This window comes from Chrysemys picta, chromosome 1 (assembly GCF_011386835.1).
Source record: "Chrysemys picta bellii isolate R12L10 chromosome 1, ASM1138683v2, whole genome shotgun sequence".
Lineage (NCBI taxonomy): Eukaryota > Metazoa > Chordata > Testudines > Emydidae > Chrysemys > Chrysemys picta.
Genome location: NC_088791.1, coordinates 97,958,165 through 97,973,070, shown reverse-complemented (window position 1 = coordinate 97,973,070; position 14,906 = coordinate 97,958,165). Strand labels below are relative to the sequence as shown.

The 14,906-nt window shown below is 47.4% G+C and overlaps 1 protein-coding gene across 1 annotated transcript; it reads left to right on the top strand.

The window, feature by feature from the left end:
* Nucleotides 1-252: 252 nt before the first annotated feature.
* LOC101932529 (hibernation-associated plasma protein HP-25-like) lies at nucleotides 253-5,989 on the top strand. The gene is made up of 3 exons (XM_005300844.5): nucleotides 253-574; nucleotides 2,503-2,664; nucleotides 4,114-5,989. Exons 1-3 carry the CDS (start codon nucleotides 562-564, stop codon nucleotides 4,614-4,616), a joined length of 678 nt encoding a protein of 225 aa, XP_005300901.3. The 5' UTR covers nucleotides 253-561; the 3' UTR covers nucleotides 4,617-5,989.
* The last annotated feature ends 8,917 nt before the right edge of the window (nucleotides 5,990-14,906 follow it).

Sequence of the window (14,906 nt, the reverse complement as noted above, 5' to 3'; positions counted from 1 at the left end):
CTAAACCAGCCTGTTTTTTTCCTTATAGTCCCTTTGTTCCACATTCAGCCTGCCAGAGTATGTCCCACAGCGATAGTTGGCAGAACAAATAAGGAAATGAGCCAAATTCACCCTTAGTGTAACTGTCTTAACATCAATGGAATTATACCAGGGCTGAATTTGGCTCAGTACCCAAATACAGCAATTAGAGTAGTCAGTAATATTTGTGTTAGATATAGTCTGTTGTTTTTCATTACTGTTATTTAACAAGATACAGCAACTAGCAGAGTGGAACAGAGCAGTCTTACAACAGTACACCCCGAGATCATAATGAGAAAACAAGACACAAGCAGGGAATGTATCCTGTTGGTTGGAGGAGTGTCAGTACTAGAACAGCCAGGGTCACAGTAGGTCAAGTGTGTACAAAGCAGCAATAAGGGAAGCTGTTTAGTCCTAGCTGTGTCTTTGAGGGTCCTAAGCAGAAGGGTGAGGAGCAGAATACAGTGATTCAGGAAACAGGCTCTCGAAGAAGCTTGTTTCCCAGCTGCCGGGACGTCACGGGAAAGACAAGAAACTCACAGCATGTTTTTATCAGGTGGGTTTCGTTCTTGAGGAGATACATGGCTTGATTCTCCTCTCATGCTGGGGAAAAATCAGGAGTAACTCTGGGCATCGGCGGAGCTCTCCCAGTGTATAATTGGGATAGAGAGGGCAATCAGGCTCTACACTCCTAATTAATACAGTGGGCTTAATTGTGGCTGTTAACACCGCAGCACTGGGAAGTGTGGCTTTGTGTGGGGAAGGCTGCGCACCACACCAAGGCAGGCTCCAAAGGCATTCTGCAGGCTTCAGTCCTGAGGCAGGAACAATGGCTCTGAGATCATGAACAGCTCAGTAGCAACTGTGATATTCTTTGAAAGGGTGCAACGTTTGTTCCTCGCTGTGCAACTGTATTAGGTCAGACATCTGGGGTGAAATCCCAGCCCCAACACAGTCAATAGGATTTCTGCCACTGACTTCAGTGGAGCCAGGAGTTCACACCTCTAGTGTGGAAAGGGGCTGCCCAAACCTTTTAGGGAGCCTAGAGTTGCTAGTGCTACCATTATATAGGGTTACCATTCGTCCAGATTTACCCGGACATGTCCTCCTTTTTGTGCTAAAAATAGCGTCCGGGGGGAATTTGTAAATCACTCAAAATGTCCGGGATTCCCCCCCCCCCCCCCCGGCAGAGCAGAGCGAGCGGCTGGGAGGGCTGCAGGAAAGTCACGGGCTGGACTCCGGAGCAGCTGTAGAGGAGCTCCTCCTCCCCCCCTCCTTCCCTCCCTCCCTGCATTCTGAGCCGGCAGCTCCTCCTCCCCTGCAGCCCAGTGCCCCGGTCCGGCAGCACTGTGCAGGGCCAGGGACCGGGTTGTGTGTTGTGCTGGGGAGCGCAGCCACGTGTCCGGCTCGCACAGAGCCCAACACCCTGTTCTGAGCAGCAGGGTAAGGGGGCCAGGGGGCAGGAGAAGGGGCAGGGAGGTTCTGGAGGGGGCAGTCAAGAAACGGGGGGGGGGTCGGGAGTTCAGGGGGGGCTTTTTGGGGGGAGTGGAGAAAGTTTTGGGCAGTCAGGGTACAGGTAGGGGGTAGGGTCCTGGGGAGCAGTTGGGGGGGGGTCTTAGGAGGGGGCAGTTAGGGGACAAGGAACAGGGAGTCTTAGGTAGGGGGTGGGGTTCTGGAGGGCAGTTAGGAGCAGGGGTCCCAGGAGGGGCAGTCAGGGGACAAGGAGTGGGGGGGGATTGAGAGCTCTGGGGGGGGCTGTCAGGGGGCAGGAGTGGGGAGAGGGATCGGAGCAGTCAGGGGACAGGGAGCAGAGGGGTTTAGATGGGTTGGGAGTTCTGGGGGGGGCTGTCAGGGGGTGGGGAGTGGTTGGATGGGGCGTGGGAGTCCCAGGGGTCTGTCTGGGGGTGGGGGTGTGGATAAGGGTTGGGGCAGTCAGGGGACAAGAGGCAGGGAGGCTTAGATAGGGGGTGGAGTCCTGGGGGGCAGTTAGGGGCAGGGGTCCCAGGAGGGGGCAGTCAGGGGACAAGGAACAGGGGGAGGTTTGGGGGTTCTGGGGGGGCGGGAAGTGGGAGGGGCAGGGGCGGGGCTAGGGCGGGGCTCCTCCCGTCCTCTTTTTTTCTTGCTGAAATATGGTAACCCTACATTATATAACTTTCTTCTACTCTGCTTCTCCCCCCCGGATCCTTTGTACTGAGATACAAGACCACCCTTATTTTAAGACTTTGTCCCACATTTGTAAGATCTCTGGGGCCTACTGCCCTGTGTTTGTAGAATGCCTAGCACAATAGGGCCCTGATCTTGGGTGGCCCTTAGGCACTACCGTAATAAACGTGATTAATGATGATTTGAGTAGTGGTAGGCTGAGAAGTACTGTGCAGTTCACATCCAGAAACCCCAATCTATATGGCTGTTTTTGAATTTTGCTTGCAGAAAACTACTGTTAGCAAGCTCTAATGAATGGCTTTCCCCTTTCTCCCACTCCAGGGGTCTGGATTTTAGCTGTTTCCGTCACTGTGGCAGTACAGGAAAAAACCCCTCTTGCTCTATGTATCCCAGGACCCCAAGGTCCTCCTGGGAACAATGGAGTTCCTGGTCATAATGGGTTCAATGGGGAGAAAGGGGAGAAGGGACTCAGAGGGGAACCAGGTAAGTCACATTTAAGTGAATCATTTCACGCTATACCAACTTTTGATAGCACCATGTCACCAGTTTCTTATTCAGAATTCAGTACATTGCATATTTGGAACAACCAGAAACACTTCATAGCAACAGTTACTTAGTGATAGAATTATGATCCTAAGATCAGAGATTTGCCCTTTCTGAACGTAGGAATATGGTATGTATATATATTAGACACCAGATGTACAGCCGAGAAATGCAGTAAGAGACATTTGGATAACAACAGCTAGGAATGGTTTCATCATGGAGAGGCCTTGCAGTGAAATACTGAATCCTGAACTGGGTTTTTGGCAAGTAAAAAAAAACAACTTACCTCTCAATCCACCTTAATGGCCTCCCAAGGGAGTGAAAATGTTTGACACACTCTCCTGGTGGTTTATTCCTAATGCTCTGGGTTAGTCTTAGTGTTTAGGCTCATGAAGCATTCTCAGGCGGTGGTGGTGGGGGGGGCATTGGGTGCCCACACATACATGTTTCCGGCAGTTCTGAGGAGATAAGGGGTTATATTAAGGATGGAGCCAGGGTATTGCTGTCCTTCAGTGACTCCCCCCCTTTTGCAATGCTGTAGGAGCTTTAAAGGGGCACAAGACAGGGAATAAAACTGGTTGGGGGGGAAATTTCCCCTGTGAAATTTTTCTTCAAAGTTTACGATTTTCCCCCCTCCCCGCAAAAAATAAATAATTTGTTTTGTTGTTGAAAGTTTGTTTTGTCAAAAAAATAATCTATTGGGGGAGAAAAAAAATTGATAATTTTTTGACCAGTTCTATTAGGGAAGCTCTTGAGCTAATTTAAACTGCTCAGGGGGGCAATCCAGAAGGGAGGTGATTTGCACAGCCCCTATGCTGGAGCTGCAAATCACCTCCCCTCTGACCCTGCCTTACATCCAGCACTGGATGAATTCCACTGGTTTAGGATAAATGATCGCCTCCTTGCTCTGAGACACCAGAGAGAGGACAATATCCACCCACAGAAGTGTTAAAGACAGAGCTCTACTCACTCTTCATCCACATCCACACCTGTATACACACATCCCACCTGAAAATGCTTCATGAGCCTAAACACTTAGCCACACACCAGAGCATTAGGAATAAACCACAAGGAGTGTGTGTCAGTCAAACATTTTCACTCCCGAGGACAATAATTAAGAGTAGAGTGTTTTCTCTAGAGTTAAAGCTGAGGTGTTTTACTTTGAACAGAGTTTATGGGTATGGTAGGAGTATTTCTCTTACTTTAGGGAGTTTGCAATGCTTTAAACTGTAGTTTATCCCACCCTGGTGGGCAGTGTCTCTAACTGACCCACTGCAGGCATTGTCAACAAAGAAGTTTTGGGGGATTTTAAATGAGTCACATCTGAGCAGGATGAGAACAAATGGAAAAGTATCTGCTTCTAGCTCATTCTTTTGTAATCCTTTTCAGGTTCCACAGGAATGCGTGGGCCACAGGGCCCTCCAGGAAAACTAGGTCCAATGGGACCAAAGGGCGAAAGTGGACAACCAGGTCCCACCGGCCCACAAGGAAGCCCAGGAGAATGCTCACCACGTCAGAAATCTGCCTTTGCCATGAAACTCGCCAAAAACTATCCAGCTCCTAAACAACCCATTATATTTCATCAAATTTTATACAATGATCAGCAACATTTTGATAAGGCCACAGGAATTTTCACTTGCCAAATACCTGGAGTTTATTACTTTGGCTACAATGTGGAGTTGTACCAGAACACCACGTCCATTCAGCTAATGAAAAACAGCCAGGCAGTGATAGGATCATATCAGACCACCCTAAACTCTTATGAAAATATGTCAGGAAGTACAGTCCTTAAGCTGGAGAAGGGTGACAGGGTCTGGTTAGAAGTGAACCAGGAAAGTAATGGAGCGACACACACAAGCTACTTTTTGGGTTACCTGATATTTGAAATTTAGATTTCTGCAGAACTTCTGAATTAGCCTCACCATTGTGTCAGAATTTAAGAGATGAGGAAAGTATACCCAGGGGTGGGGTAGGGTAAGGGGGGCAGGAGGTTTTGTCAGGGTCTGTTACTATATTATAGCAGCATCTGTTGTTATGGTAGCACCGCCTACTATTATGGTTGCCCTACAGTTCCCATTATAAGACACAGTTTTCTGTTATTTATAACTTTCCCAAACTTTAATCCTTTGGGCTGAAAATTTCCATGCCAGGTGCCTGACTCTCGTTCAATGTTTTTGGAAAATGTCAGCGAAAACACTTTAGCCGATTCTGAGAATGAGTATAAGGGAAAATACATTTTGGTGACTTTTTCTTTGAGAATCTCTAATTCCTCCATACTTTGGAGCAAGGTCTTGATATTTGGCAAGAGAATGGCCTTTGTTTCAGGGATGTTCCTGTTGGCATCCCTTTGAAAATCTGCCCAAATTTAGCCACGTTATAAGGCTTTGAAAATTTGCAGTTCTCACATGCTCAGTAGACACTTCCTAGAACTCCACAGCTAAACTCCCAAAAGATTCCATCTGTGATGTTGCACTCCATATGCTTTATAAAAATATGTTTATAAGTGTGAATATGATGTAACTGAAATATGCTTTATGCAAAAGATCTCTTGTAAGGTATAATTACAGATCTTATAATCTACTGAGTGTGTTCATTCCATTTGTATGAATGTATCATTCTTGTATCTGAAACTAGGAATATGAAGTATAACTCTGAGATTTTATTGTAATTATGCAAAGTGTGGGCCACTAATGGTGGTTTAGAATCTTGATAGCTTCCATTGACTAGGACGATTGGTTGTAAATAGTTTATTTACCTGCAAGCCTTCCGGTATACGTGCGGACCAGCCCTGGAAGAATGGAGGGGGTCTCACAGGACATGTGAACATGTCACCTGATACTGGAATCCATCTTAAACCTGGTGCTTTTCCATTTAGAAGGAGGGGTGGGAACCCAGAGAGACAAAATATTCCCGCCTTGTGCCAAAGATATAAAAGGTGGTGGAAGAGAACAAAGAGGCTCCCAGTAATGAGAAAGCCCTTGCCTTTCACCTAAGATTCCTGCTGGAACTAACAAGGACTGTACCCGGGGAAAGGATTGGGCCCAGACTAGGAAGGAGTCTAGTCTGTGAAAGAAGCTTATTGGAACATCTCTAAGGGTGAGATTTACCTGTAATTAGTTTCTTAATGTATTAGGCTTAGACTTGTGTGTTTTTGCTTTATTTTGCTTGATGACTTACTTTGTTCTGTCTCTTATTACTTTGAACCTTAAAGCCTCTTAAATCTTACATTTTATACTTAATAAAATCACTTTTGTTTATTAGTAAACCCAGAGTAAGTGATTAATACCTGGGGGAGCAAACAGCTGTGCATCTATCTCTATCAGTGTTATAGAGGGTGGACAATCTATGAGTTTACCCTGTATAAGCTTTATACAGAGTAAAATGAATTTATTTGGGTTTTGGATCCCATTGGGAGCTGGGTGTCTGGGTGCTGGAGATAGGTAATCTGCTGAGTGGTTTTCAGTTAAAACCTGCAGCTTTGGGGGCGTGGTTCAGACCCTGGGTCTATGTTGCAGCAGGCTTGCGTGTCTGGCTCAACAAGGCAGGGTTCTGGAGTCCCAAGCTGGCAGGGAAAACGGGCTCAGAGGTAATCTCAGCACATCAGGTGACAGTCCCAAGGGGGTCTCTGTGACCGAACCCATCACACCATCCACACTGAGCAAGATTTTTCTCACAATTGCAGTTCCCAGCTGCTTTGGACTGGATACCTGGAATTGACAGCAGGCACCCTGTTCCTCTCCTGATCTCTCAATGCCACCTCATTGACATCCAAGCAATGTGGAGGAGGAAGCTGACTGACATGAAGGCAGAGGGAACAAGAGCTGGAACTGGGGGTTGGGACAGAGGAAAGTAGATTTGGGCAAGGAACATGAGGGAAAGTCTGGGACTGGAGGCTAGCATGGGGGAGGGGGGCAAGAGGGAAACTGGGACTGGGTGTTGTGAGGGAGACTGGGAACTGGGAAAGAAATGGGGGGGGGGAGACCCAAGAGCAGATCAGGACCACAAAGGGGGACATTGGGAGTGGGAACCAGTAAGGCAGGGAAAGGATCTGGGAGGGAGACATATCTGATGAGAAGCAAAGGTAGGGGAGGAGAACTGGGACTGGCCGAGCAAAGATATTGGGAAGAGGAGCTGGTCCCAATGAGATTGAATGAAGAGCTCTGGGAGGGAGACTGGGAGTCAGTGGGGATTGGGGGGGGGGTTACTGTAAACTGTAGGAGTGTGGAGAGAGAGATTGGATGAGAAGCTAGGAGGATGAGATTGGGTCTGGCTGGGCGAGAAGGCTGGGGACAAAGAGCCAGATAATGTGAGAAACCCTAGGGTTAGGGTACCTATGGCTAGGGCTCCCCACCTTAGTATTAGGGTATGTACAGTTAGGGGACTTAGGGCTAGGCATAGGGTTAATATGGGTGGGGCTCCCTGGGGGCAGGGCTAGGATTCCTACGGGTAGGGTACCTGAAGCTGGGGTCAACATTTCTATTGTTAGGGCTCCCTGACCTATGGTTAGGGTAGGTAGGATACTTGAGCTATGGTAAGAGTTCCTATGCAGACAATTCTTAGAGCTAGGCTTAGGGATTCTACAGGTAGGGCTCCCCATTGTAAGGTCAGAGTACGTATAAGTAGGGTACTTGGAGCTAGCATGAGGGTACCTATGGGTAGGGCACTTGGAGCAAGGGTCAGGGTACCTATGGATAGGGCTCCCCAAACTACAGGTAGGGTTCCTATGGGTAGGGTTCTTGGAGCTCGGTTTCGAGTTCCTATCCTGAGGGCTTCCCACTCTAAGGTTAGGGTAACTATAGGTATAAATAGGAGTTGGGGCTAGGGTTAGAGTTCCTGCCAGTAGGGCTTCCTACCCTAGGGTTAGGGTAACTATGAGAAGGGGTCCCCAGCCCAGAGTAAGGGTTACAATGGGCAGGATAGCTGGCGCTATAGTTAGAGTTAGGGTTCCTATGAGTAGGGCTCCCCGCACTAGGGTTAGGGTTTCTATGGGTAGGGGATGTGAGGCAAGGACTAGGGTTCCTATAATTAAGCCTTCCAGTCCTAGAGTTAATGTTCCTATGGGTAACTGAGTTTAGGCTAAGGTTAGGGTTCCTACAGATAGGGAACTTGTGTGTAGGTTTACAGTGCCTATGTGTAGGGCTCCCTGCCCTATGGTTAGGATACGTGCTGGTAGGACCCCCCAACCCTAGTGTTACCATTTCCATGGGTAGGGCTCCTAGCCCTAGGGTTTCGATTCCTATGGGTAGGGGACTTGGGGCTAGGGTTGCATTGGGTAGGGGATCCAGATGAGAATTAGGGTTACAATGGGTAGAGTTCTCTGCGCTAGGGTAAGCCTTCTTATGGGTAGGGGATGTCGTGGAAAAAGTCACCCACGCATTGATTTTAGTTCACAGACTCAAGCCTGAGGCCAGTTTATTGCAATACATACCAACGCGTCGGGGTAGCAGTCCGAAAACTACTACAAATAGCACAGCACGCAGGCTGCTTTTATTCCGTCAAACCGCAAGCATAGTACAAATAATACGTCATTTATGCGAAAATAAGAGTAGGGGTCTGTCCCTTTTTCCCGGTAGCTTCCTCATTATTTACGAGAATTGGGTGCCTATTGGGTGAGGGGTTTCTTGGTGGTTTTGACCTGGGTGGTACTTGGCACCAGCGGGGGTGTTGTTTTTCATCAGGGTACATATTGTTTTCCGGGGGGGTTTATTACAGGACGCCCACAGATGATATATGATTGGCTGGTGGCAGGTAACTGGAACCATAGGAAGATCTGGCCTTTACTAGAAGCAATTTCTTCATATAAGCCGTTGTTTCATCAATGAGCAGTTATCATGTTTTTCCATCAACCAGCGGTTATCATGTTGCTAAGGCCTTTCGCATGGCTTCCTTCCCCTCCCTCCTCTGGTCATGGCCCATGACCGTATTTGGCAGGGGATTGCACAGCCTAGTTTAGTTCAGGTTCTGGCCTGTACTGTTTTATGTAAAGGCCGTCTGTGTAGTCAGCTTCTGTCAGAGGGCCTGAATTTGGGCCTTCGGTGTTACTTTGGTTGTCATTAAGAAGGCTACCTAGTTCTTTTTCCCCACAGGGAGTTGGAGCTAGATATAGGTTTGCTATTGGTAGGGCTCACCACCATAGAATTAGGATTGCTATGGGTAGGGGTGTCCAGACTAGAATTAGGGTTGGTAAGGGTAGGGATTTCTGCGCTAGGGTTAGGGTTCTGATGAGTAGGGGCTCCCAGACTAGATTTAGGGTTTCTATGGATAGGGACTCCCAGACTATAATTAAGGTTCCCATGGGTAGGGACTCCCAGCCCAAGGTTTAGGGTTGCTATGGTAACAGCTCCCCACACTAAGGTCAGGGTTAGAAGAGGTAAGGGAGTTGGAGCTATGGTTATAGTTGCTACGCGTACAGGTGTTGGGGAAAGAGTTAGGGATCCTATGTGTAGGGCTCCCAACCCTAAGATTAGGGTTCCTATGGGTAGGACTCCCCACTCTAGGTTAGGCTTCCTATGGGCAGACAGTTGGGGCTAGGGTTACAGTTCCTACAGGTAGGTCTCCCCACCCTAGGGTTAAAGTTCCTATGTGGGTAGGAGAGTTGGGGCTAAGGTTAGGATTCCCACAAGTAGGACTCACTGCCCTAGGGTTAGGGTTCCTACAAGGGAGTTGGGGCTAAGGTTCGGGTTCCAACGGATAGGGCTCCCAGCCATAGGGTTAGGGTTCTTATGAGTAGGGGAGGTGGGTCTAGGGTAACTGTGGATAAGGGCATTGGGGTTAAAGGGAGGTGAGGCTATGATTAGGGTTCCTACAGGTAAGAGAGGTGGAGCTAGGGTTAGGTTTCCTACGGCTAGGCGAGTTGGGGCTAGAATTAGCGTTGCTACAGGTATGGCTCCCTGCCCTAAGGTTAGGGTTCCTACGGATAGGACTACCCTTGCTAGGGTTAGAGTTCTTAGGGGTAGGGCTCCCCCAACCCTGGGGTTAGGGTTCCTAAAGGTAGGGGAGTTGGGGCTAGGGTTAGGGTTTCTACATGTAGGGGATTTGAGGCTAGGCTGAGCATTCCCATGCGTGGGGGAATTGGGGCTAGAGATAGAGTTCCCACAGGTAGGAAAGTTAGGCTAGGTTTAAGGTTCCTATCGGTAGGAGAGCTGGGGCTAGAATTAGAGTTCCTAAAGAGAGGGATCCCCACCCTAGGGTTAGGGGAATTGGTGCTGCATATAGGGTTCCGTAGAGCTCCCCACTCTAGGGTTAGCATTTCTACGCATAGAGATCATTGCCCTGCGGTTAGGGTTCCTATGCATAGGGCTCATCACCCTAGGGTTAGGCTTCCTATGGGTAGGGGAGTTGACACTAGGGTTAGAGTTCCTACGGGTAGGGCTCTCTGCCACGGGGTTAGAGTTACAAAGATTTGGCTCCCTGCCCTACTGTTACAGTTCCTAAGACTAGGGAGCCAAACCTTAGAATTAGGCTTCCTACAGGTAGGAAAGTTGAGTCAGCGCCTATTATTCCTACATTAGTAGAGATTGGGCTAGAGTTCTGACAGGTGGAGCTCCCCACTCTAGACATCTGACAGGTTCTGACAGGTAGGCATCCTCACCCTAGGGTTAGGATTCCCAGGGATAGGGGAGTTGGGGCTAGTGTTAGGGTTCCGACTGGTAGAGCTCCCCTTCCTAAGGTTCTGGTTCCTCTGGGTAGGGGAGTTCAGACTAGCATTAGGGTTTCTTGGGGTAGGGGAGTTGGGGCTATGTGTACAGTGCCTATGGGAAAGGGAGTTGAGACTTATGTTAGGATTCCTACGAGTAGGGTCCACACCCTACGCCTAGAGTTCCTAGGGGGAGCAGAGTTGGGCCTAGGGTTACTCTTTCTAATAGTAGGGCTCAAGACCCTAGGGTTAGGGTTCCTATGGGTAGGGGACTTGAGCCTACAGTTACGGTTCCTTCGGGTAGGGCTCCACACCCTAGCACTAGGGTTCCTATGGGTATGCCCCCCCCTTAGGGTTATGGTTCCTACAGGAGGGGAGTTGGGGCTAGGATTAGGATAACAGTAGGGTAGGGAGCCCTATCCATGGGAACCCTAGGGCAGGAAGCCCTACCCATAGGAATCCTAACTCTAGCCTCAGGAACCCTATCCCTAGGAACCCTACCCATAGCCCCAAGTCCCCTACCCATAGGAACCTTAACCCTAGGGCCTGGATCCCTACCCTAGCAACCCTAATTCTAGATGGGGAGCCCTACCCATGGAAACCCTAACCCTACAGCGGCGAGACCTACCAATGGGATCCCTAACCCTAGCCGCAAGTCCCCTACCCATAGGAACCCTAATCCTAGCCCCGGAAGGCCTACCTATAGGAACCCTAACCCTAGGGCGGGGAGCGCTATCCCTAGGAACCCTAACCCTAGCCAAAAGACATTAAAAAAAATCACTGCACATAATACGAAAGGTAGCGCTGATTTTTGGGTAATGGCACTGAGAATTTCAGGGAATTGTTTAATATTCAGTGTGGACATTCGTAAAACGTCAATGCGCATTTCAAAAATTTCACTGCACAAATGTGCATCACTGAACCTTCTTTTAGACCCTGTAACACTAGGTGGAATTAGAAAGGATAGATCATTCAGTCAAGATAGGAATTTCCCGTCAGTCATAATAGTTCAAAAACAAAACAAACCACCCCACCAGCAGTCTGAAGAAGAGTCAAAGATGAGACCACAGGCTGGGCTATGACATTTAATCTAACCTAAGGAAAAGCAAATGGCTGGCATTATCACAGGGCAATGCTGCTCATTTCTATTTTCTCCAAAAATAAAATAAAAAAAAAAGGAACAATTAGATGGCAATGGTCCAGTTGTTAGGGCACTAGCCTAGGATTTTGGGGAGAGAGGTACGTTCCCTGCTCTGCCACAAACTCTCCTGTGAGACCATGGGCAAGTCACTTAGCCTCTCTGTGCCTCACTTCCCCATCTGAAATAGGGACAATTGTACTGCCCTACCTCCGTGGGCTGTTGAGATGATAAATACATTAAAAACAACAAAGAGCTTGGCTGCAATGGTAAAGGGGGCGTATAAACACCTAAAGTAGATTATAAAGTTGAAATGCAGATATCCTGGCTAGGAACCGACACTGGATGAGATCAGGAAAAGTTTTGATCCTGCTCCTGGCATTTTGCATCTGTTGACGTGTATCCCATGGTGGCTGTTGGCTTGCCATTTTCCAGCTCTTGGCATGATTATTTTGATGAAATGCCTTCATAAATCACAATCCCACTGGAGTCTAATTGACAGAAAGGAACAGAAGCGAACATGGGAAAAAGCAGCACTGCAGAGTGAGCTGAAGATATATGGGACCTACTTACCAGCTCGTATGAAAAATAGGGAAATAATGGCACTTAGTTTGTGAGGTATTTGAATGATGAGTCCATAAGTCTTAAAATCTTGGCAAACGTGCTCCAAAATGACTTGGAAATATGAGAAATTTACTGCACACTAAACTCCATTTCCCCCCTATGGAAAGGACAGGGCCTTCTCTCTCTTTTCCCTCTCTCTTGCCATTCATCACCCAGTGGAGGAAATTCACAAGCTCCAAAGCCCATGAGTAGAAATATGCTCTCTACTCCAAGTTTTACCCCTCAATCTACCCCCTATTTCAGCAAAAGCTGCTTGGCTGTCAGTCTGATTCACACGACAGGACAACTGTGAGAGCAAACAGATGGAAAGCAAAGAAATGCCCAATCCCAAAGAGGTACCAAGGAGGAGTGTTTTCGTACAGCGGTATTTATAAGTGCAGCAGGGCTGCTGCCAGCTGAGGGTTGAAGGGATATGTTCATGTTATTCAAGTTCGTCAAACTCATGGGGGTGAAAGGAAAACACTGCCTAGCATAACCCTATTTATCCAGATGGAATGAGAGTCCACATTGGGATTTATTCAGAAAAGGGAAGTTAGGGTAACAGGAACATTTCCTTACTAAATCTTGGCTTTAGGGGTGTCATGGGTGAGCTGAGCCTCTAAGGGGAGATCAGGCCCAATCCTCCCTACCCTAGTGTCCCTGGATTTCCTCCCAGATTGTGTGACAGAAGGATCATGCGATGACCAAGTTAAAAAAATAAAAAGCGGCTGGTAGCCCAGGTGGGTGAGAAACCGGATTGTTGCGGCTTTCTCTAGAGAGAGGTGGGAAACCAGGGGTGAGGCAAGTCCTGGAGGCATCACTCCATGAAGACAGCTGAAGAAGTAGCTGGGAAGGGCTGTGGGAAAGGGACTGGGTCCTACAAGAACCTGGAGAAGGGGGAAGCAAGTGAAGGAAAAACTTGAGGCCACATAGCAATGTGAGCCCTTGAGGCCTGGCAATAACATCTTTTTTTTAGGGGCCCAAGGCTGGAGCTTCCAGGGAGGTAGAAGCCCCCCTTAACCATGGGAGTAGTTTGACTTCTATATTTGGGGCAGTCAGGCCAATGGGGCCACATGTGTGGGGGCAAATTCTGCACCTACCTGAGACTTGCAGTTCGGGGAGGGGGGGAGGAGGAGTGTCCCTCTTCCTCCCAAACTATGCCCACTTACCCACCCACTTTCCAAGTCCTGCCTCAATGAGGGTAGGATGAGGCTGGACCCTGGGGAAGGACTATTGAGCCCAAGGAGGATAAAAAAACCATTAAATTAGATTGGCACAGTAAGAGACAGTTTAGCCTGTGCAGGGCTGAAGGATTATTTTGTTTTGATCTGGACTCTCTGTTTCAGTTGCCATGGAAGGGGAGGACTTTATGGTTTGGCTAAAGGGCCAACCTACTCTACCAGAGGGCCACTGAAGCATGAATTATCCCCCTGACATGTGGGCACCCACTCACCAGACAGGAAACTGAAGCATAAATAATTACAGTACTGACAGATCGGAAGACTCTAACACAAGGGAAACTGAGGCACGGTGAGGGGACAAGCATGGATGATACTTGATGCTGGACATGTAAGAACCCATTGTAGGAGGATATAACTAAGTCATGGTTTCTGAGGTAAAAGAAGTTTCATTGTATATTCTTAGATGCCCCACCTATAAGTCCCCGATAAAGCTTCTTTCGACCTTATCTCCTCACTCATATTTCCCCAAATGCGCCATTCAAGATTTATTATTCTTAACCCTTTTTCATTGGCCTTTCTCTTAATGCTATGCAGATCACATGCTACTGTTTTTTAATGAAGGAAATGTTCAGAACTTACTAAAGAAGAAAGTAGGGCCCAATCCTGCAAACTATGCATGCTGGGAACTCAGCTTGACTTCAAAAGGAAGGCCACACATGTAGGATGAGGACCTTAAAGAGGGACTTTCCCTTTTCACCCCGAAGCAAATATGGAGGCAGAACGCTCTTGGCAGGAATTCTAAGTTCTGATTCCTGCTCTGCTACTGCCATCCTGTGTAACCTAGAATAAAGCATGCTCTGTCTCAACTTCCTCATTTAAAAAAATGGAAGGAAGGAGAATACTTATCTACTTCACAAGGTTGTTGACAGTCTGAATTCATTAATGTTTATAAAGCACTTCCAGGTTATTGGATACAAGACATTACAGAAATGCAAAGTATTATTTACAATTGGAGGAAAAAAGCCCACATTAAAAGAAAGTGAATGTTGCAAAGTCACGTGTTCGAAAGTTAGGAAATGCCAGAATTAAGGTTGCCCGTGTCCCCTGTCCCATATGCCTTAAGAGTGTAAGTCACAATTTCACATTGGGCACTGAAATCATGAAACTGCCCCCAAACTGTGATCTTGTACATTTTTTTTAAACTAAAATATCTACACCAAGCCTTTAATTTAAAAAAAAAAAAGACTGTAGTTAGTCAATTTCAAGGACAGAATGAATTTTAAAAGAAAGGTCACTTGTAAAACATCATTCAATCCCTGAAATTGACTAATTTTATTTGTAAAATTCATTCCATGCAAAATCCGTAAAATATTTTGCCATTTACAGCCATGAATTTTCTAAAATAAATAAACTGTGATTTACACAGGGCCCTAATTATGAGACAGTCTTTAATTACACAACAACATATTTTTTCGATAGGACCCCGGCCTCATTTAATGCACAGGATGGATGGTGGTCTTGGATGAAACAGGCTTATGCAGTAATGAGGCTGTTGCCTGTAGGATCCCAGCTTCATCTGTTGCAGAAGCTGAAAGGTGTGTAGTGAATGAGGCAGGGAACTGCA

What these genes read in the sequence shown, in the direction of transcription:
- LOC101932529 (XM_005300844.5), top strand. An exon ending in GGGACTCAGAGGGGAACCAG is followed by an intron (nt 2,665 to 4,113) that starts GTAAGTCACATT and finishes AATCCTTTTCAG; the next exon opens with GTTCCACAGGAATGCGTGGG.